The 23,653-nt window shown below is 40.0% G+C and overlaps 1 protein-coding gene across 5 annotated transcripts in view; it reads right to left on the bottom strand.

The window, feature by feature from the left end:
- Window positions 1-23,653, bottom strand: part of LOC112687863 (protein TANC2) — a 223,964-nt gene that overhangs the window by 32,117 nt on the left and 168,194 nt on the right. For 2 of the 5 annotated variants that reach the window (XM_025560858.1, XM_025560867.1), the window contains exon 2: window positions 22,544-22,632. The exons of the other annotated variants lie outside the window; for them this stretch is intronic. In XM_025560858.1, the coding sequence (XP_025416643.1) occupies window positions 22,544-22,595 (52 nt within the window). In that variant the 5' untranslated portion in view covers window positions 22,596-22,632. The remainder of the gene's footprint in view (window positions 1-22,543; window positions 22,633-23,653) is intronic. 5 annotated transcript variants of the gene reach the window in all.

Raw genomic sequence — 23,653 nt, 5'->3', positions numbered from 1 at the left:
CCAGGATTACAAATGTGTACAAATAAAATAAAAATTGTTGGTATATATTTTTTTTTAAATTTTGAATATGGTGGTGCTAATGTAACGGACCTTATTGGATCGTGTAATAAAAATATTCATTCATAACATAAGTTTTTGTCTTAATGTTTTTTTTTTAATATTATTGGTATGTATACGCATTGAGTTGTAGAACGTCGAAAAACTAGAAACGATATTGACTCAATAATATATAAGAATATGCGCTTATTGCAAAAATATTTGAAAAAAAAAAATAATAATAATAATAATAATCTCTGTTTAGTTCAGAAAACAGCTGACATGCGTACATTGTATGGATATTGTTGACTGTATTGTTTTCGCAATAGTTGATGCGAAATTTCAGTTCGTATATGGTTTTTTTTTTTCGTCGAATACCGATAACCTACAAGGATCCGCGGCAGGACGCGAAACCTAACCTGTTGGTCGATAGTTACTGCAGTTATTATCACAACTGAATGAAGTATACATTTAAGTGCGCTGTAGATACATCACATCAGTTATACACCAACAGTATGTTAATTGTTCGTAATTATTCTCAGAAGAAATACGTTTCATAATAGTACACTGTTATCAACACTGCAATCATTAGAAGCCAGCAGCCGATGTGATACGAAATAATAACGTGCGTGTTTCTTTTGAAATTAAATGTACGAATTTAATTCAAAAATGTTCAGTAAAATCCCATCTACTGATCGTATGTAAAAGTTTGTAGGTGTACGACAGTTCGTAAAGCTTTTAGCCGTAAAATAATAATTTCGGGTGGCTGTATAAAAGTTTCGAGATAAAAGACTCCGGTGCACACCACACTGGTGATGTGAGCGGTTTATTTGAAGACGCGACCCAGCAACTGTATTACGTTACATTGTATTATAATATACAGACGTGGTCGGGTGTGCATATTACGAATGTTGAGGTTGCGTTTGTACACGATCAAAAACTGTCAACGACTGACGAAACTTACCGATTTTACGGATAGTTCTTGTGTTATACAGATTATAATAAATGATAGAATATCGAACAGGCTTGGCGCATATTATCCTCGCAGTTTAGAAAATCTAAAACATGTTGCGTCGCCGGTGAAAAAGCCTTTGGCGGATATCGATTTTTTTTTTTACAACGAAGATTATAATACATATATATATATATATATATATATATATATATATATATATATATATATATATATATATATATATTGAGAGTATAAATAAATATAAGAATGAAAAATTGCGCGAATAAAAATGAATTCGCGGGTTCGTAATACTCGAGGCTTAAAAAACAAATTACACTTGGCAAGAGTGCGGGAAGCGATTGATGAAAATACGTTTGTTCGTGAAGAGCATAAGTAATGTATTGACGGATTATAAAAATATAAAACACTGACGTAACCGTACAAATATACAATAATCGATTCGACGAGTAGCAAAAAATATCGTCCACGGTAAACCGCTGCCACTATTGTTATTGCGCGCGGGCCGTTTACTTTGGAAACCGGATTATTACACCGTGATCGACAGCGCTGCGTAAAAATCTTTGATGACAAAAATGAACAATAATCAACACACGTATAGCAGTAATTTACGTTTGGTAATCGTCTTCGTGGAACATAAAAAATTGAAAAAAATACGAAAAAAAAAACAAGAACGAAAAAAGCCAGACCGGAATTGAAATCACATTCCCATCACAAATGTGTACACATATATAGTATATATATGTATAACTTATAACGCTCGTCGCTTTATGTATGTATTACACGAGGACGTGTGGAAATAATTTGGGAACAACACGCCATGACAAAGAGTTATTGCTTACGTTCTCGGACGACGTTCTTCTTCTCCCAGACACACGATTCAGACAGTCGGGCCACCCTTCGGGGGTCGAAGTCGCGCGCGCGCACGCACCAGTCACCCTTCACCACTCGCGCCGGGCAGTTTCATGGCCGTCCACATTTTTCCTTACGCACGTACCGACGGCACATCACAATGCGGCCCGTCATTCTTCCTCTGCTGCAGGTAGTCATTTAGAGAGAATACACACACGTATACATATACAGCTGTTATCCTTTTGTGGAACACGATAGTTAATTTCAACTCCCATAACTACGCGCGTACATACGTTGTATACAGGTCTGTACACGCACCGGAGCCTTCGGGCGGTGCACGACGTGTTATTTTCACGCTTCTTTCCGCGGCCTACAACACCCGTACAAATAATACAGCGGCATCACCGACGATAGGCGCGCGCGCAGTGACCGTTCCGAAGACTTTGTTCGGTGGGGGGGCTAAGTTATAATTTTCACAAAACTTAATAACAAATACAATATAAAAACATTTTTTATAACACAAATCCAATTTTTCTATTTTTTGAATTATCATATATTATACTATATATTTATATTAACTATAATAGTTGATGGAGTAATATTGTTTTTTTTTTTATTTTTGAGTTTGTAATTTTTTTACCTTAGGGCATCCCTGAAACCGCCCCTGGGTGAGCGCGGACCGTCCTTCCGACCAACACAATATTACATAAAACATAGGTACGGCGAACGCGTTAAAAACTCCAACTAGTGTAGGTAAACGGTGGACAATGCGTACGTATATTCGGGTGGGCAACGTTGAGGGTGCGCGTTCTAACACGTTCGCTACGGTTCAAACGACGTGTGGAGAGCCTTACTCGTCTCCGTGTGCGATTTTATCCGTGAATTTATCGTACCCGACCGCGACCGCTTATTCGTCCCTTCGATATTCCGATAAATGTCCGCGGTGGCGTTACGACATCCTTACTCTCTCGCTCGTCGAACCCGAATACATAAAACATTAGTGTCTTCTCGGGTCGGTGGTACACTACGCAATAACAAAAGCATATTCGAAGCGTATGGGCACGCACACGGTCCAAACGAAAAACACAAAAGACATCGCAGGCACAGCATGTACAATAATATACACGTACCCGACCGACATTCCGGTGATATAATAAACATCGGTACGTACACATATACATACGACACCGGTCTGTGATATTAATGTGTGCACTTCAAATCTGACCAAAGGGATCGTGTAAAAGCTTTTGAAATGCCAGCCGGACGTGTGCGCGACGTTTACGTGCGAGCATGCGTACGCGCATATTGTACGAGACGGGCGCGGTTAGGAATACTAATGATGAAGATGTGTTAAGACACGTGGAAATAAAAGTGCATTACGCGACGCGTCTCTAGGATAGAAGACGGAGAACATGACGGCGCACATTTGTATAGGCCTCTACAACAACGTGTGCACGGTAATGAATAGTGCTTTTTAATTGTTCAAGTCAAAGCGCATTCTGAATATTGTCTAGTCCAATTGCGTCGTGTATACGAGTAGTTCGCATACAGACGAACGCACGAGACTGAACGAGAAACATGTTTCTGGCTAATAATAAATAACTCGGGAGCAACAGATTATGTGAAGCTTAAAAACGTGAAGAATAATAATAATAACGATGATGATGATGATAAAAATAAGGGACAAAAGTATAAACACGACCAACTGCGGCGATGGGTAGTGTTATTTGGTTATATGTACGTATATTCTCGTCGACGCTCTGATTTAGTTTTAGTTTTCATGGCAGATTCCACTTTAAAGTTAGTGTATAGACCTTATTAATACACGAGGAAAACTCGTTGTAAATTTATAAACGCAGACATTAATAACAAAAACATAATTTGTCGTTATTTCAGTTGGTATATGTTTGTGTATTAGCGATGTAAGGCGGCGCGCCGCGGCACAATTACGCAGCGCATATTTATAATACATTTATATATATATACATTATGAACGAATGAAGTACCTAAATAATAGCATAATAACATGTGTTACGGTTATTTTATTATATCGAGAATTCGGAGCTTTCGGTAATTGGTTTACAAAATCGCGCGTCTGAACGTGTACATTTGTACTACACCGGCCATATACTTTGTGCTGTACTGCAGTTGTGCAGCAGCAGATCGGTAATAAAATAACGAATAAAAATTGATCGACACGCGTAGAAACAAGTTCACGGAATAGATAAAAGGGAGGCGAAAATAAAAGTGGATGAAAAAAAAAAATAATACTAGACACGGCGAAAGTAGTCTCCTGCGTACAGGAGTTATGGAATACATTATACAGTTTCTTTCATAAATCACATTGCGAGTAGACCTAAAAACAGATACGTAGTTTTTACGAGATCGCACATAATAATGCGCAATAGTCAATAGTCAATATAAAATAAACGCGCTGCGTATGATGGCTGTTACTATTTTTCGCGTTGAATATTATAATGTATCTCATGATGAAAATATGCACAACGGACGAGTTATGGTGGACGAACGGAGAAAAAACGATCGGAGCAATAGATTTCGCCAAACTTCATAAAACGCGCTTGATTTACGTCGGTCATTTGTATGTACACGCGTAGGCGACTGTCTCGATTCTACCGTGAGATGAACGGTCATCATTTCTCCGACGGTGTTAACGCTCCGAACACCACGACCCGGGCGCAAGGGAAAAAACGCTTCTCCATTGATCGGCGGTAATAGACATTATTCGTTAATAAATTATTATGAACACTAATATAATAATAATAACAACAAATGTATACGCGATGGGTCTGCCCGTACCTATATATACACTGAACACCAGGGCAGGCCCGAAGATGAAAATCAAAGGACACCCCCCTTCCTTTAATAATAATATGAAAAATGCCGACTACAATTTTTTTACTAAATGCATGTAGTATAATTAACTATATGTAGTCATACTTTTACTTTTTAACATGTATATATGTGTCGCACGTTTTTAAAATTGACAGTTTAATTATATATATAATATTATTTTATATTGTTTAATAAGTAGTTATATAAATTTTATTCGTGTATACACTGTATTACGAAATATGTAATATTTGTTTTTCGTAAGTAAAATTAGGTCCTTATAGGCTATAATAAAACAAGTCCGACTGCCAACTGGTGTTTTCGTTGGGGCGAGTGAGACACCCCCCTCCCAAGACTCTCCTTCGGGACGGCCCTGCCGAACACCAAACACGTACATAGAATTCGGGGCGTAGAGGGACTTAAGATACTAATTATGTTCATAACACGTATTGTACACGTCTCAACTTACAAATTTCACGGAAGGTTTGAACCTTTACAACGGCTCTCTTTATAGGGGATGTAAGAGAAAAACTAAATACATTTCGCGAAGGACAATCCGTTTCCGAGCATAGAGTGTAATAATATAACGAATAGGACAACGAAACGATTAGCCCACTCGCATCACATCACGGTAACATAACAGTAATAAGAACAACAACAATAATAAAATTGCTTCTCGAACTGCAGCTAAAATATAACACTATTCGAACACCAAAATCGCATTAATATCATATTGTCACACCGGTCCGAGGTGACAGACTATTTTGTGAGTGTTGTTATTATTATTATTATTATTGTGAAACACGAGCGATCGGATTTTTCTCCCGTCCGTTGATTCGTGTATCACGCACTGGAATTATAACGAGTAGCTTGGCCGCAATAATAATGGAAGCCTATTGGCAGTCACTTCGTATCGGAAAGTGACGAGGACGGAGAGAGCCAGAGAGTACTTAACGGCGTACATACATACGGCATATAGACGAAGTCTGCTCGACGAGGAATTCAAAAACGACAAGTGCACCGGTCCACGAAACGTTTTTGCTGCTACCGGACGGACGATTTATGATGACAAACGAAGGACGCGCGCGGCGGCTGTTTCACAAGCATTCAGAGTTTTTCGTCGAACCCTTTGATGAAATATATTTATACATTACATAATACGTCGATCGAGTTATGTAACGGGCGACGAATCGCGACGAATTTTGTCCATCGATCCGGACGTAAACGGTATTGTGTTCTATTTTAACGAGACGTAATGTGGCGACCGTATCCGAAGCGACGGTTTTTCGTGGGAACACGCGCTCGCACTTCTCCGAGGAAAAATAATAATTAAATAATACTATAATGTACATTTCTTGCCGTACCCGCAGGACGACGGTGCTCTCGTCCCGCTCGGCTCAGACAAGTGACCGTCAGACGTGCGCGCGGCAGGGAAATGATCAGATTACCTATTATACGTATACATGATAATTAAATAGTATAATGTATACGGTTTCCGTAGGCGGACCGGCAGGGCACTGGAGGAGGAGAACACTCCCGGTAGCCCGTCGTCTCTCGCCGCGCAGAGTGAAAACGCTCGAGGGTCCGAATTAAAAAATATAAAAATAAAATAAACTTAGTTACTAAGTAGGCATATACCAGGGCAGCGGTTCCCAAAATTGTACGACCACGGTACTCTCAGGAAACGGTTAGCGACTCCAACTGACCTTAATTTTTCAATTATTCGTCGAAAAACCAACAAGTACTCCGAGTAATGTTTTAAAGATGGTTCATGATTATTTTTTTTATCACGATTGCTATACCCAATATTCACTAAGCGGAACCCTTGATATTGTCCCACGGAACTTTTAGGTTTCGCGGAACACTTTGAGAAACGCTATACCCAGGGTACATGTTTGTATATTATATATCGAGTTTTATCGACGTCGGAAAGATGTTGCACGAAGTCTCTGGAAAAATCAACAACAGCAGTGTAATGCTTTTTATCATAGGCGCATGTAGAAATAATTATTTCTTTAAACGTACACGCACGAACTGAAACAATGTTCGAGACATTAATAAACACGTATCTATTTGTGAGTGTTGCATTCCCTTCCCGTGAGTGCTGCCGTCGACGTTAAACGAGGAATTTTTTTTTCTTGCAGATACACGAATTGCATTTATCGACGTGAGGGCTCTACGGACGATGATCGGGTCTATTTTCCTCAGAAAATCAAATACCATTTTCTTACGCGTTTCTAATTATTATTATGCAAGCGTAGTCAAAATTAGTCTTAACAGTGTATACACTCGGCACTCACAGCAAACAAAATAACATTTTAAAATTTAATTTCCGTCTAACTTGTCAGGCCAACGGAACTTTTTTATTTAATTTTTTTTCAAGTGAACTTTTAAACAGTTTATACTTTTACGAGAAACGAGAGAAAACGCACTCGATTAGAACGTGTCGTTCTTTCGGAGGTAAATGACCAAAACTAAGATCACTAATCTCATCTTGTCGTCGGCCAACCCCTGACTTAATACCCGTAACTATAGTAGTGTCAACACAACTGCTGCACCTGCTGCACTCAAATCCGCGCGGTGGAACCACCACAAACGTGTTTTCAGGTGCACAGAGGGTGTTACTTATTTACCGAATCATGCATTACACGTGTGCCCGAGGACGACCAGAGATCGTTCCCCCGTTGTTGACGCATAATAGTATATCGTTATTGTTATCGTTATCGTTATTATTTTTTTCCCCCGCGAATTCTGCACCGGGATTTATCGTCCCCGCGTGATTACCCTCAGCGGCAGAGGATTCATTTTTCGGACCGAAAAAAAAAACAAACCATTCACCGGCTCCATCCCGACGGCCTAACAATAAACTATACCACGTATATTCACCAGGCAAGCAGCGTACACATGCTGCAGCCCTGCCACGCACTCGCACGTTCAAAAAGGGACCGCGTGGAAATTGGTTTTCGTACCACGCACGTCGACGGGCCGCCGCGTTCTCGTTGGGATATCATTATTTTCTTTCTCATTTTTTCGATCTCCGGGAGCGCGCGTTTTAAATCATAAATACTCGTTCTCGTCACAATATAACCGTGTATAATAACAATAATAGGCCGCCGACAGGAATTTTTTCGTATATTGTGTTCGAGGCGGACGGTTCCCATGGCACTCGACGGTACACCGAAACCGGGTACATTATACCTTCTCATAAAACATGGTATTGTGCGCGACCAAGTAGAGCAAACACCGCGATCTCGCACGTAAACGCCGTTCGCGCCCCGGATATAATATATTTTACACGCGAGCTCGGTGCGTATAATTAGTCCGAGGTGGTGCACGTGAGCCTATAAGGTGTCTCTCGGGTGATTTATATTTTTTCTTCGCGGACATCGTGAAACAGTGCTACACTTATAATGGGCGCATATTATATTCGTATAGTATTGCGCACGCGGAAATCGCACGAAAAGGGGACGCGGATAAGAATCTTTAGCTCGAGCGTCTTTCTAGAGCGTAATTAAAATACTAAACACTTGTTAGCCGATTAAGTTACGGTCCCGTGGGCGGCGAATTAAATTAAACGCGTTTCCGAAGAAGAAAAATGAATGATACACACACACACACACAGACTACGCACATTTACGACGACTTTCCCGCGGTATGTTTCTCCATGCGTACCGTGTGATAATAATATATATCGTACAGTCTCAGGAGTTGAAAAAGAAGCGTTAAAAATAAAAAATTAAAATATTTGAAACGACTTCGTCGAATTACCCAATTTTTTTTTTTTTTTTTTATTAGACATTTTTAAATACAACAAGGGGTGTCCTACGGAGCAATTGTTTGTATTAACGCAGGAAAGATACCACATATGATGTGGATAAAAATAACACTTCAAATCCATGAATCGGCTGCATACACGTGAGTAAAATAATAATATATTCAACAGATAAACGTCGCAACAGATCAAATCAACAAGCCGTTAGTTGTTTACCACAAGTGTCAATAAACCGTTGGATGATAGTATAAACTATAAACAATTGACTTTATTAATTTCATTTACACCAGCCGTACATGCGCACCTAACACGTCGTAAAATAATTAATATTTTAATGAGCCACCGATCCCGTAGTACGATAAAATACTCTGATACGCAATCGTGTCAACTGTTGCTGGACCCGACGAGTGATTGTAACATTTAAAAGCGAAAAACAAATGTTCATAGGTAATTCTTATAATACAACAGTGACAATTTCGAATACACGAGCAACACGTTACCGTAATTGATGCGCAGGTGCAACTTGTTTGATACAAACAAATCGAAAAAATAATTATATTATATTATATTATATAACTCAATCTTTTACATATAAAACAAATATACTGAATTTGATGCACTTTGATATTTAAAGTATATCTGAAATCGTTCGTGTTAATCATACTAATACATAATGGTCGAATATATTAAATTACTTATGTACCCTGCGAGCAAGAAAACGTTTCTACATCTTTCACCGTAAACGAAAAGGGTGGTTGAGCTATGGACTCGAAAAATCGATGCCCCTCGAGGCGATCAAATCCCATCATAAGTCGTAAACGATTACCGTTAGGTTATATCAATACAATAGATATACATTTATATGAAAATGGGGGCGTGTACCTTTATTTATGACGCATTGTAAATGTACATGTGTGTAGCACACCGACACCTAAACCCAAATAAATTGAGAACGAGTATAAATTAAATTTTCGAAGCCAGATTTTCGTTATCATGCTTGATTTATAAATAGTGTAATAATAACTGAACGACAATATTTTAGAATATACTGATCACAAGGTACGCGGGTTACCTATGTTTAAACTTTTTCGCGAGCTGATATCATTTTTAAAATCGATTTCAACCGACATAATATCGGTTGGACAACAGTAATAAAATAAGTAAAATTTCAACGGGAACCGTTTCTGTCACATTGTAATATGCACATCATAAACGGAACGCGGTGGTACCAAACAATGATAATACATTATAATACAGTTTGTTCTCATCGGAATCATTAATCTTTCGGCGCACACGCGTCGTAAAATACACCGGGTCTATTGTTTACCAGCCGACAAAGGCGCGTGTGACAACCAGTAGCTGTACTATATAAAAAAAAAAAAATAACCCCCGGAAGAAAAAATATGACTGTGTTAACAAACGCAAGCGAAAATATAGGTAGGACCGCGTCTTATTATTACGATGTCGCCCGTGTAAAGGGTTTTTGAAATGTAATTTTCAGCGCACCCACCGGCATCTACGAGGGATGCGTTTATAATTTATCGTAACGGGTTGACGGAGAAAAGGAAAACAAAGATACCGTACCGCGGTGGTCGCGTCAAAGATCCTAAAAGGATTACTACGTTTTAACGGTTCAACGAGTCACACAGAACGTGTATGTGCACAACAAACAAGGTACACGCAGCGACATCGGGTACGACATCGGATATCCCGCGAAATCTAAACGCGTCACGTCCATTTCGCACCAGTCGCACGAGTTTCACCCCGGACGTGACAACCAATAATAACACGTACCACGGTTATCCGAACGTATCAAAACGGCCACCGTCGGTCCGAATCCTTTCGTCCTTTCCGCGCGCGTCCGAACGTCTAACTCTACTAGCCGACAAACACACGTGAAACGAGCGTATTATACCAGTCGTGTGCACGTGTACAGGTATACAACATGACGAGTCCTGGCGCTCTACAAGACGGACGTTTCTTTCTTTTTTTACGAATTTCGTACGTCCTTCCCTCGAGGGTACACACGAAACACGTGGTGATCGCGTACACGACACGTCATTCATCAGGTGGTCACTGTGGTCGCGACCGGCTCCAAAGGGGCTTATATGCTTATACTTATACGCACGAAACGCGTGCTAATATTAGTACCTGGTCAGATTTAGTTTAATTTTTCTGTTTCAACCCCTCCCCCCATTTCCAATTTTGACCGCGGACAAGAACAATCGAACGAAACCCCGGTAATCCGGTGTTACCGAGCAGTCTCCACCACAATACTTCAATAATACTTTATGACACACAGCGATTTCGTGCGTACGCAGTAACGATTTGTACGCGGGGCACACACGCGGACATCGTAAAATCGGATGGTATAATATATAATATTTAAATTATATCTGGTCGCGTGTGTATATTCGCCTCTCCTCCGCGGTACCTACGTCTTACACGGGTCGGGTCGTAAATATCGCGCTAGTTTCCCACACGGCGATGGTCAGCGCTGATGTTTTAATAGATCCGCTTTTTTTATAATTTTTTTTTATTATATCACATTACACACAAATATATCTTATATTCGTGTGCTCATACGTACAACATAGGTACGAAATATTTACGCGTACATGTCACGTATGACGAATCGTTTCGGAATAGATTTTGTAAGTATTCAAGTGGTAAATTACACACTTGTCTATGCTCCGTCAGTCCTTCTCGAAACAAAAAAAAAAAAAAAAAAAAATAATAATAAAAACAACCGAACGTTGGATATTCGATGAATATGAAAAACGTAATCATAGGCCGCGATTTGAAAATCAAAATCCGATACTTTATTTGTCTCTGAGCAAAAAGTGTAAATTGTTAATGCCACGGATGGGTCTTCGAAAGCTCATTTAACCCAGCCATGGTTCGTACGTACACGGTGTAAAATTTATCTTTACCGATCCGCGTAGAAGGCGAGAAAGGAATATAATACATAGTTTTCACATAACATCGCAGCAAACTATCCGGTTAGGTCGAACTAAGATGCACCAGCCGAGATAAAATAAAAAATAAACCAACCACTCCACGACCGATGACGACCTCGACGAAATCTTTGCGTTTTTCACGAGCTCACGCACGCGTCGGATATAATAGACATTTTATTAAAACGCTAAAGCATTGGTGTTAGACGTGGATAGTACCAACGGAGATGACACGGTATTTCATAGTTTACTGCACCTAATTAAAATACATCGTGAATGTATATAATATATAAATACTCGTAAACATACCTATAACAAGGTGTAAAACGTACACATATTAAACGCAAACCACATCCTTGCGGTCCGGATGTAAAAAAAAAAATGTATAGAAATATTTTAAGTGGTTTCGAGTGAAAAGTTTGAAAAACAAACTATTGGGTTGATTTTTGACAGTTTTATCTCATCAAACAGTATAGTTTTAGAAAAAACTTTACATTGAAAAACGGTATTTTACGTTTAACAACAAATCAATAAACAGTGATCGGTTGGTTTCTTTGAGAAGTCACACGAAAAAATAATATATTTTAAACGTATGAAATGCTTTCAAATATTTCGGTATTTCAGTACGAGAACTGTATACCAGACTAAAAAAGAAAAAATGCGAATATTTCGAGTTCCGGAACCTATATACACATCTTATTAATATATCTTATAACTATATACTGGTTTCTTGCGACCCGAGCACTATTATGACGAAATCGTGCCAACACGAACAACGTGAAATAATAAATATTTTCACAACAATAAGTTTAACACTTGTGTTTTGAAAATTGCATCCACTAAATGCCGCTTTTTTTAAAGAAAATGTCAACTCGAATACGAAAAAAAATTCGTAGCAAAGCAATATCTCGCTGGTCCAACTTTAATTAAATTTATATGTTTCAGTTAAATATACACGCATATCTATACATTAATACAAACGCGGTTTAGTGATTTTTTTTTTTAAATTTCTTTTATTCGCAATCGGTCGTCGGATGGAAACCGACCGCATCTACCTATTTACATAGAAAATTTATGTTATACCGCATGTTACTAATTATAATAATACATACACAGCGTGATTATTTTAAAACTAATCGCATTGGGGTGGTGCAAAGAATTTTAGTTGTAATCTTATCGGAATTTCCTTTTCATTTACCGTCCGTATGGGTTTTTTTTTTGTTTTTGAAAAACGTATAAACTGTTTAGAATCTTAGACGGCTGACTACAACTAGAATGTTACATCGTTGACCCGAGATTATTCTCGTCGAATTATTTTTTCCGAATTTATCCGCTAATGCCGCAAGTATGGATGTACAAATTTTAATGTAACTTCATCACACCAGCACTGTACCGGTTTATTTGCTGCAAATTATTGTTTGCGAACGGAAGGACGCGCCCGGTGAAAGCTTGGATATATTTTTCGCCAACACGTCCGTTTCGAGGATCAACCTGTAATTGGATTCGCATCATCCTGTATACGCTAACGCGCTATTATAAACACGAATTAAGTATGCTGTGAGAACGAGGAGAACGGTCGGCTGTTTCGCGTCTGTTCCCATGACCGTACACACAGAACTACTTCTGTACCGATTTATAGATTGGCGTAGACGTATTTCATTGTATCGCCGAAGGTACCGGTCGTCCAAGTTTTGCGGTCACGCGACAACGACGAAGTTGCGTCAGGCAAAAAACGTCCGCAAATCACGACGAGCGCGACATCGTCTCGGCAGCGTTCATTCTTCGCGCGCATTTAATGGTGTCGCGCGCCCGCGCGCCCGATTGATTGTTGTGATTTTTTTTATAATGATCATCACGACGACCACGAATTGATCTCTCGAACACCTAACGGTATAATAGTATATACGCACAATCAAAGAAATGTATATGAATGCATATAAGTATTAAATTATACGTCCTTGTTGCGCGAGTGTGCATGACGTTGTGCACAGGCGGAAAGGGAGAAGAGAATAATGTCAATGGACCAAAATAATAATAATAATTACAAAAGGCGATATCCCAACCGAGTAGAAGTTATACACTTATGAGCAGTGTCTGTAAGAAAAAAAAATAGAAAAAATGAAAACATGATTTATAGCCTTTCTAATATAAGGTAGCTCTGAATAATATTTTCCGTGCGTTCCTTGTAGCGTGAAAAAAAAATACGTAACCAAGCGTCGATGAAGCGAAGAAATCGTACCGCGATAAAAGTCGTGTTAACGTTAAAGAAATTCTTAACCTACTAACAACATATACTTTTCGGACGGTTACTGCACACGAATTCAACGCACTTATTAATAATATATCAATTTCGTCAGATTCAATGTATATGCGAGGCATTCGCATTAAAACAACCTCATCGCAGTTCAGAGGATTGTAAAGATACATCAACGAATTTCGCATGAATAATTCGTTTTTCATTAATATTTTATGTAAATCATATATTTTCGTACGTATAACACTGCATATGTATATATAATTGTATATACTGAAAACGTAAGATAATCAATTTTGATGTTTTCTAATTTTTTTTTTTCTTGAGATTAAAGTATTAAAAAATAAGTATTGGAAAATTCGTGCTTATGATTTTCCCACGGTGAACGACGCGAAGAAAAATGTTCAACAGCGTGGGTTCCGTTTGATTTTGTTTCCGGAAAGATAGGCACGTCTCGTACGAGTAATCGCAAAAACCGATTTACGATTTACGATGCGTACACGCAATCGATTAATACGAATTAAAAAAATAAAACCCTTTTAAGAACAGTTTTTATCGTCTCCGTACGATGTATGTACCTGTTTGCCACTCGGTTAAACGATTAATAAGACGCGCCAGTATCTACACCCACGCGATTGTTTCGACGCGTTTAAGAGTGCGTATTAAAAAAAAAAAAAAAAAAAAAAAAACAAATAACTTTCGCGTACACGACGATTACGATACTTTTACGATATCGGACGGGCATATTAACATATTATTGGATATTATATTTTATTGCACGTGCGCGGTGTAATCAAATACCGGGTTGCAGTGCGATTAAAACCGAGATAAAATGCGATTTAATATGTGCGCCGTTTAAATACGCGCACGTCCTACCGAGTGAGATATTGTACACCAGCAGTTTTAATTTATATAAATCCCGCGACTATTATTTACCAATTGCAGTCGTCCTTAGGCGAGTACATTATTTCCGGCGACCTGCTCACTACGCTTCCACTGCCTACGCGTTGCGGTGCAACATAAAGGTAAATCCGAAGCGACTTGGCATTTGAAAAATAAAAAACGCAACCATCAAAACCGCACACAATCGTACGGGTACACCGTTGCCGCAGTAATTAACTGTAACTGACGACATGTAACTAATTACAATTGTCGTCGACGGATCCTTTAATAACATTTTTTTTCTTTCCGCGTGCTTCACGTGAACACGCGGTAAAAATCTATTTATACAGACGAATGACCTTTTTATCACGAGATAATTTTACGTTGCACTGCACCGCATTATAAATATACATATGCACAAACGGTATACACATACATTATTCGACCGTTTGGCCACTCACCGATGCGTTCTGCTAATCGAAAACGTCTCAACAGATGACTGCAGTCGTGTAAACGGACGCCAGCAGACGGTTAACAGGTTTTAAACACACACGCGCAAGTCATACAGTGTATAGTAGTCGTCGGAGTAGTCGTATTATTATTCGCGATACGGCCGCGCAACCTGTTTTTGATATTAAACAAAGTGAACATAAATAGTCAAACCGAGTACATGCTTTCAATTTTTCATTCGCCAGAACGTTGTTATTATTGATTTAATAAAAGTACACTAGTCCGAGTTCAATTTTGAAAACTTATTCAATAAGAAGAGCTTTGGCGTGCCCTTGAGTCTATTTAGTTTCAAACACGAGGTCACAAGAAATCTTGTGTTCGAACTGTGAGTCATCCCCGACCTTAGGTTACAAAGCTTACGAGCAATCAGTTCAATACTATACATATGAAACTTGTCAGACTTCAAGTGGAACAAGCAAATGAAGCTAATATACTCGAGAGTAAGGTGTTTTTGGAAAACTATGTGAACAGAACGTAAAAGTGCTGGAAATCGTCAAAAAATCTTCTATTAATAAATAAATAACGATTAAAAGGTTTGAATGTCCGAAAGTCTAGTGAAATCTTAAAAGCTGTGAGAACGAAAATATAAGACTACGATGTGGGTCGGGTCAACATCGAATAAATATTATAATTTAAAAATTTGTTATGGACATGGATTAATAATAGAGTAAAATCAGAGAAGGAAATTTGGAAGATCGTAGAGTAGACAGCCAAATGCATTAGTGTACCGCAGAGGCAAAGAAAAAAAACGTTACTGTATACGTCTGCAGAGCAAAATATCGACGTTGTTAATATTATTATTAGCGTTTAAATGTAAAATTTGCGCAGCGTGGTCAAAGGACAAAAAGGTTGACCGTATAAAAGCATTTACATAGACGTATCGTAGGAATATCAAAGGAAACAGAATGTAGGTTTGATGTTAATTTGATCGAAAACGTTGTGTGCATGTCATACTTTATAAAGCCAACGTAAACGTACAAAGATTAATATAAAGTGGAAGGACGAGATCATTTTCATCGTTGGTTGGCAAGAGAAGAGGAATTTAATTAGAAACATATAACAGCATTTCGATTCAATATATACACATAAATAATAAATATGATAATACCAGTGCATTATAAAACAAATCGATAAAAGGTCATTTTCGCATACATAAAGTTACACAAACGTTTATATCTACATCAATATTAAACAACAATAATAATAATGATGAAAAATAAGAAGCTCGTGTTAATATTTGTGTTATGCGTATATCTGCTTTTTTGTCCGTTCACAAATCAAATATTCTATTCATTTCCGACAATATATCAACAATTGTAAAATATACACTACACATATAGTGTACACAATTGAACAAAACACTAAGTATGAACAACATACGATTATTATCAGATCGATACATAACTTTTGTCGTACATACGTATAATGTACCTGCGGCGTTTGCTAACTGCCGTTAATTAGAATTTTCTTTTTTTGCATCGGAAAACAAATCGGTATATTATACTAGTATGTCTTTTTTTTTTCTTTAATTAAACCGGAAGTTAACTGCTTTCACTCGATAGACTGTTGGTTTTCGAAAGACATTCGTTTTGTGCCCGGCACGTGTGTAATCGCACATCCATACGTAGATACGCACATATATGTCCATGCATATGTACACAGCAAATACATCCGACGAAAACGGACCAAATATTTAATGCAATGTGCGATTCGGTTTTCAGGTTATTATTTCGATTTTAAAACATCTCCAAACAAAAAGTCTATACAGTATTGTACTACATATACATAATATATATAATAAAAAAAGTTCAGCCTAGTCGGTTTCATAATCAATTAATTAAAGAGCGTATTGTTTAAATTGTTATTATTTTTCGTTCGGAGGATTTCGTGTTATTGTTATTTATAATAGACAATCGTTATAGTTTACGATTTACTTTCGGAAAGTTCCTCTCTTTATTTCTTCTCGGTAGCGTGTACTTCTTTTCGTAGTATAAACAGCGAGCTGAAATCGTTAAGTATAATCGAGTTTTTTTCGTTTCCCCCTACATAACCGTTATCGGCAGCAGTGTCATCTAGGGGAGAACAAATCATGCGTTTGCCACAGACTAGTTTAGCTATTCCAAAGTTGGCACATCATTAAAACATAAACACGTCGTTTATACAGTGGCGGATTAGGGAGCAGGCTAAAAAGCTTATAGCCTAGAGCGGTTTTTTTGGGAGGACGGCTTTTTTTTTTATAGATTTAAGTGTTATTATTGACTTATTAGGTACCTATATTTATTTTAATATATTTTTTTTTTAATATTTGTCATATAAACATGAATGAAAATAATTTTAAAAAGTTATAATAACAAATAAATATGTAAATTGAACGATGCGTACCTATAGGCTATAGTAAGAATATTACAATTATTATTACAATTTGAAAATATTTCGTTTGTAATAAAATAGTTACTGTTAGTTACTAGTTATTATTAATAACTTATTTGTACCTATGTACTTATTGGGAACATCCGACTATCCGAGTATAGGTATTTTCATATCTAGCTATTTATATTTCCGTTATGCGACTGTATAAGCATTGTTTATTTGTACCGGTAATAATGGTATTTGAAGTAAAATAATAGACATGAAATATTTTATTTATAGAAGTTTTCTATTTTAAAGATTTAATATTTAATATTTTTTTTTTATATAAAAAAAGTGAATAAAATTTGAAGAGAAGGGTTTAGACCAAATATTGTTGGTACCTTAATAGAGTGAGGGGGGGGGGGGGCAGAGTGATTAAGCTTAGTGGCGCCAAAACGCTAAATCCGCCACTGCGTTTGTAAAGCCATCGACATGTTGTAAATCGGGAAATGAGATATGTATCATACGGGTACTTGTGTGCAAAGTACAAATTATTATATTTTTGAACTGGTTTGACGTCCTACAACCCCCCACACGTTAATCAGCACGTTGGTCAAATGAGTCAATCCAATAAGAGCATGCCGACTACTGCCCTACTCCAAAAAAAAAAAAAAAACCGAAATGACACCACTGGTTAACAGTAAACACATTTGACTCGTAATAAACACGAGTATTATTTATTGGTACGCTTAAAACCGTGAATAGCAAATGAATAATACGCCGCGACGTGGCTCAAGTCAGAAACATTCACCGAGCGCGCCCTACATAGGTTCGTAATCAATTACGACGGTCGACCTATGTAAAGGAGGAACACACGCATATTTCAATTAGACAAAACGTAATTCCGTTTGTATACGAATCCCCTCGGACACTGATTTCACGCTTTCCGTGCACGCGCGTCAGATAAAACACACCCTGCAGCGACTCGCGGCGTGGGAGAAAGTCGCTCGGTTATGCGTACGATATTTTTGTTCCGGTGACGACCGGGCGGCGGGCTAGTGCGGACATGAGCAAATCCACCGATCGGCGGACGTGTTTCAATCACGGAAATACGAACGCGACGTGACGGCGGCAAAAAGGAAAATTTGCCGTTCGGACATTTACCCACCGGGTACGTACACGTCGTTTTTTTGTAGATCACACGTGCTGGTAGGGGGATGGGTGAGGGCGATTGATTAGCTGGCGAGTGCTGCGCCGCGGTCCGATTGTTCGCAGGACTCGCGCGGGGGTCCGGCCTCCGGCGTCGATCCGGTGGCGGTGACAGGACCGTCGACGTCTTTCAAAACGCGTCGTCGTCGTGTTCGTATGCCTACGTGAAAAATGCACCGCACCGCGAACACCGTACATTGTGTGTCATGCACACACAAATTGTACACGCAGTGCTCTCCCGTACATCACATTTAACCATGCGCGCGCGCGCGCGCGCGTGTGTGTGTGTGTGTGAAGTCTGCGAACGTTACAAGAATAGATAATGTCACAAACACACGTCTGGTGTATACGACAACGACGATGCTCATTATTACACGCACACTCACACGTACGCACTGGACAGTCGGGTAGACGAGGACAACGCACCGGAATTCGTATTGTTCTCCGAACAGCAGAGCACGCGGCCGCCGCCGGAACGTATCCTCGGGGCTAACGACGACGACGACGACGGTTTTCGGTCCTACCGCTCGGTGCGTATCACACGAAAAGACCGGTAGAATCGAAAGACGACCGTTCCATTGTCAGCCGTCCGAGTAATATACACTCCGGCGTTCGCGATACGGTTTGTTTTCCTCGTTGTCCGCGCAAGTAAGTAGGTAGCCCCGACATGGTTTCTACTACGATACCCGTACGGTATTACTCGTACGTTGTGCACAGAACAATTGGGTGCGGACGGCGCTTAAAGTGGATCAACTAATTCATCGCAACGGAACTTATCGAGATTCCCAGGGGCTACGCTAATGGGCTCAGCTGCCGATCGTGGTCGCGCACGCAGTACATAACACGTAGTGTACGCTCTGTGCACGTAAACCGTGTATACGCGCACGTATTGTTGTGTAGCTGTTCAGCGACCACGGCCGATTTATAACATAATAATTCGGTGCGCGCGCTCGTAATGGGATACGCGATGCAGGTACGACGCGCGAGTGACAGACACTTTTATCCTGCCTCCATGATTTGTTTTTTTATTTTTCTCGTTACTATAACAGCGCCGGACGACGTGAGAGATTGTACGCGATGCTCCGAAACACCTAGTCGTCGGTCGTCGCTCTTGTTTGCATACAATACACGCGTGTTCGACGAGAGATTAAGATTTTCGCACCGGTTACGGTAGCCGCTTAAACTTTTAATCGATTTCCGCGAGAAACCCGTAACGATACGTTTTCGAGTACTCGCGAACTTCGCCACAGCGATGCGGACCGAAAATATTTTCTCAAAGTTTTCGTGTCGACGGATTTCCTACGCGCGCACACGTCCGTACATCACTGCGCGAATATTTTAACGGTTTCGTTACCGACGCCCAACTGTTCCACGCGAACACACCTTCCAACGTACGTCCAACGCAAGTGCCCCGTGGGATTCGGGACTTTTATTTTTTTTTTTTGAGATCGGAGACCCCGTGTCGAACGCGCGCGCTGAAACCGTCCACTGACGGGGATGTTAACGTTACCACGGTAAATAATTCTTGAACAACAATCCCATGGCGGACTGAACTTAAATTTTAAATGACTCAATTTCATATTTAAATATATACCACCACCCCCTTATCAAGGCTGTATCTAGAATACATTTTCGGAGAGTGAGGGGGATACTTTAAAAAATTAAAATATTAAATTAAAAAAAACTGATGTTAAATTTTTAAGTTTGTGTAAAATTCGGGTGGGGGAGAGGGTTGAACCCTCCAGGTACGGTCTTGAACCTAATGTCAAACCTCACAAATCCATGGGGCTGTCCTCCATCTCTCAGTTTCCAAATTTACTCGTATTATGATACAAATAATATTATACTTTCTATAATTATGTATTAGGTCCTGTTTAGATGTAGATATTGTTTAGGTTATAATAATTAATATATTACAATTTACAATACGTACCATCAATACCAAATTAGTAGAATATGCTGTGAAAGTCTAATATACATTATTTACTTATAAAAAGTTAGCATATAATTTCTCACTATCACCAATAGCACGGGGTGCCGGATGGTACCACCCCCAATAAAAAGTTAACGCAGCTGCCTCAAACTTGACCCCTTCAGTCCGCCGCAGCAACAATCCATGTACGCGCGTACACCGGTATGCATATGATCATGAATTTTTACAGGTCGACGCCGTGGCAGTAGATCTTGCACGCCGTGCAGATAGGTCAAAGAACACGGCAAGAACACGCGATACGGTCGCGGTCCTCGTCGCGTGTCCGCTGAGCCGGGGCCGGTGGCATTATACGTTTTATACGGCTTAGGCAGTTCACTCACTTCACCTCTGTTTTTTTCCTTCTCACACTCCGTATATACGTGCACTCGCACACATAAATAATACGTGCGCACGAACGTAAGTACATGCACGCAGGAGTTGTCTGAGAGATTATCGAATGTGTCAACGACGTAAACGTATATTTTTTATTTTTTTTTTAATTTCCTAATCGGGTGCGAAAAGCAACGCATAGTAATATAAACAACAGTCGCGTTAGCGTTTAATAATGATAACTGTAATGAACATATACTCGATAGCGACCAGCTGCCGTGACGGATGGCAGAATTAACTTTGTAACTATTATCACCGCGCTGTAACAGCGCAAAATAAGATTCCGTAATATTATACGCTATTGCGCTGTTCGAGCACACGCGTATATCGCGACGTACGACCAACGACGTATGTGCCCGCGATTCCTCTGGATTATAACGATTCGTCGTTCGAATTTAACGCGATAAGGCCACTTTTTACCTTTGCCATTCGAACCCGGTAAGCAAAATACGACGAGTAGCAGGGAGACCACTCCCGTCCTACCAACACATGATTCCACGGTTTCGTTTTGTTTTTCCACGCCTTGTCACACGTTACGTTTGTATGACTTTAGAACGGGTAAAATATTTCTGAAAAACACGTTGCCAACGCGTACTGGGGGTGTACTAACGAGAAACTTTTTATCGACTGCCGTACAATGTAGTGCACGCGGTCGGTCAGCTCTGGTCGGTGCGTTCGAAAAGCCGTTAAATTGGATCGCGATCCGCCGAGAGATACGCGTAAAACGTTCGCTACGTAATTTCGTTGAGCTCGTATTTTTGTCGAAAATGCCAGCACGCGCTTGAACGTAACATTGTAACGAAGAAAAAAAAAATAGGAGTACGTAAACGCATTGTTTTACTATTAATTAGGTGCTTTCCGATTGTTGGCGATAAGTTGCCGAACGTCGGAACGACCCGCAATCGCCTTCGGGCACAACCACACGGGCGTTCACTCGTGTTTTTTATCCAGATATACGTGCTAAAACATCTGCGTCCGGAGTACCCGGAGTTCGATTCGACGGCAATTATCGTAACGCGACGCCGGGTCATCGAACGTTAACGATCCGCGACGCTCGGCTGACGAAAACGTGCTCCGCGGTCCGTTCGTCGCGAGATCAAAAAACAACGGGTAATAGCTGAGTCGACGAAAAGTCCGAAACGCAAAATACGCGCGTACCGTTCACGGAATATTATCATAATACACGTTGCTTATGCGCGAGTCGCGCAGACGTAAACAAGTTTCACGGCGATTCCCAGCGGTTCGCGTAAGAATATAACGGTCATTATGAATGCGTGCGCGTGCACGTACATGTACAAACACCCGAGGTGCAACGTGAACCGATCGTAATTAATATTTTTTCCACGCGCGTTTAAAGATACCCCAGAGGTATCAAACGGCGGAGATCGGGGGGAACGAACAAGGGGGTGGAACAGCGTAATCGATGCAAATTTTTTTAACGTAACGCGCACACCGTGTACATCTATATTATAAATAATAGGTGGGTGATGTACGTTTAACGTCTATTAATAAACGTGTACGTATTTATTGTTCGTACCTGATGAGATGTTCGGCCAAAAGTCGTCCTCGTCGAGCTCGTGTCCTGGCATGTTGAGGGCGACCGGTGATTGCAGTTAGTGATGCGTCCTGCAAACGTCGTTATTGTAATGATGGCACATTACCATCGCTGCGCACGACACGACGGTACGAAATAATAATAATAATATCATAAATCGGCGAGGCGCAGCGTGCGCGTGTACTATTGTACTATCGGTTTATTATTGTTACGTGGCGAACGGGTTGAGGGTGGGACTAACGAAATATTACAACGGCGCGCGTGTTTCGCGCACACGATGCGACAGTGGAGTGGAGTAGACTATAGTGCAAAAGGTCCAAAGATAAGTTTTGACGTGCACCCCCGCACGTACACGTACGCTGTTTCCGGTCGGGCTGCGCATTGAATTGCTACTGCTACTGCTACTCGCAGCACACGCGGACCTCGTGTTCGACACATGCCGAGATTGTGTCACATGTCTAGACACGCGCAATATCAGTGGCGCGCGCCTTATGATCTTTGTTGCAAGGGACGCGTACCATAAGTATAAACGTATGCAGCACGCACACACACACACACACACACACACACACGTCGGTTGCACGGGTAATTTCAAAGTTGATCGATTTTTCGCCTCTCCCCCCCCTCCCCGTTCGTCTTGGACTGGAACGATGTTTGTTCAAGTTTTTGAATACGTATACGGTTTTAGGAGCGAATATTTACACGAATCCTATTTCATTTCGTCTTCTCTTCCTCTAGTCGCTTATTGACGTCCCTGTCCGGTCACGCATACAATAATGCCGACGTGTGTTCCATATGGTATTGCATAAAAATCCGAGTACAACTGCAATAAATCCTGAGTATGTTGAGTTATAACTGATATTTTTAAAACGGGCTATATCCGAAATCCAAATCGCTATAACTTGTATGTTCTAGTACCAATCTACCACCCACCTGCGTCCGTAGCACCTACACATAGGGATCGGCGACCGAACCATCGTGTTAGCCAGGGTTAGTCTTGCTAGATCAATCATAGTAGTGCTCAACGAGATTACCTACGGTTTTTACGTATGGCCGGTATCACATAGATCAAATTAATACACGGTGTACGAT

This window comes from Sipha flava, unplaced genomic scaffold, assembly GCF_003268045.1.
Source record: "Sipha flava isolate LNK unplaced genomic scaffold, YSA_version1 109_pilon_pilon, whole genome shotgun sequence".
NCBI lineage: Eukaryota > Metazoa > Arthropoda > Insecta > Hemiptera > Aphididae > Sipha > Sipha flava.
Note: the sequence above shows the minus strand (reverse complement) of the source record. Positions and strands in the feature narration are given on the sequence as shown.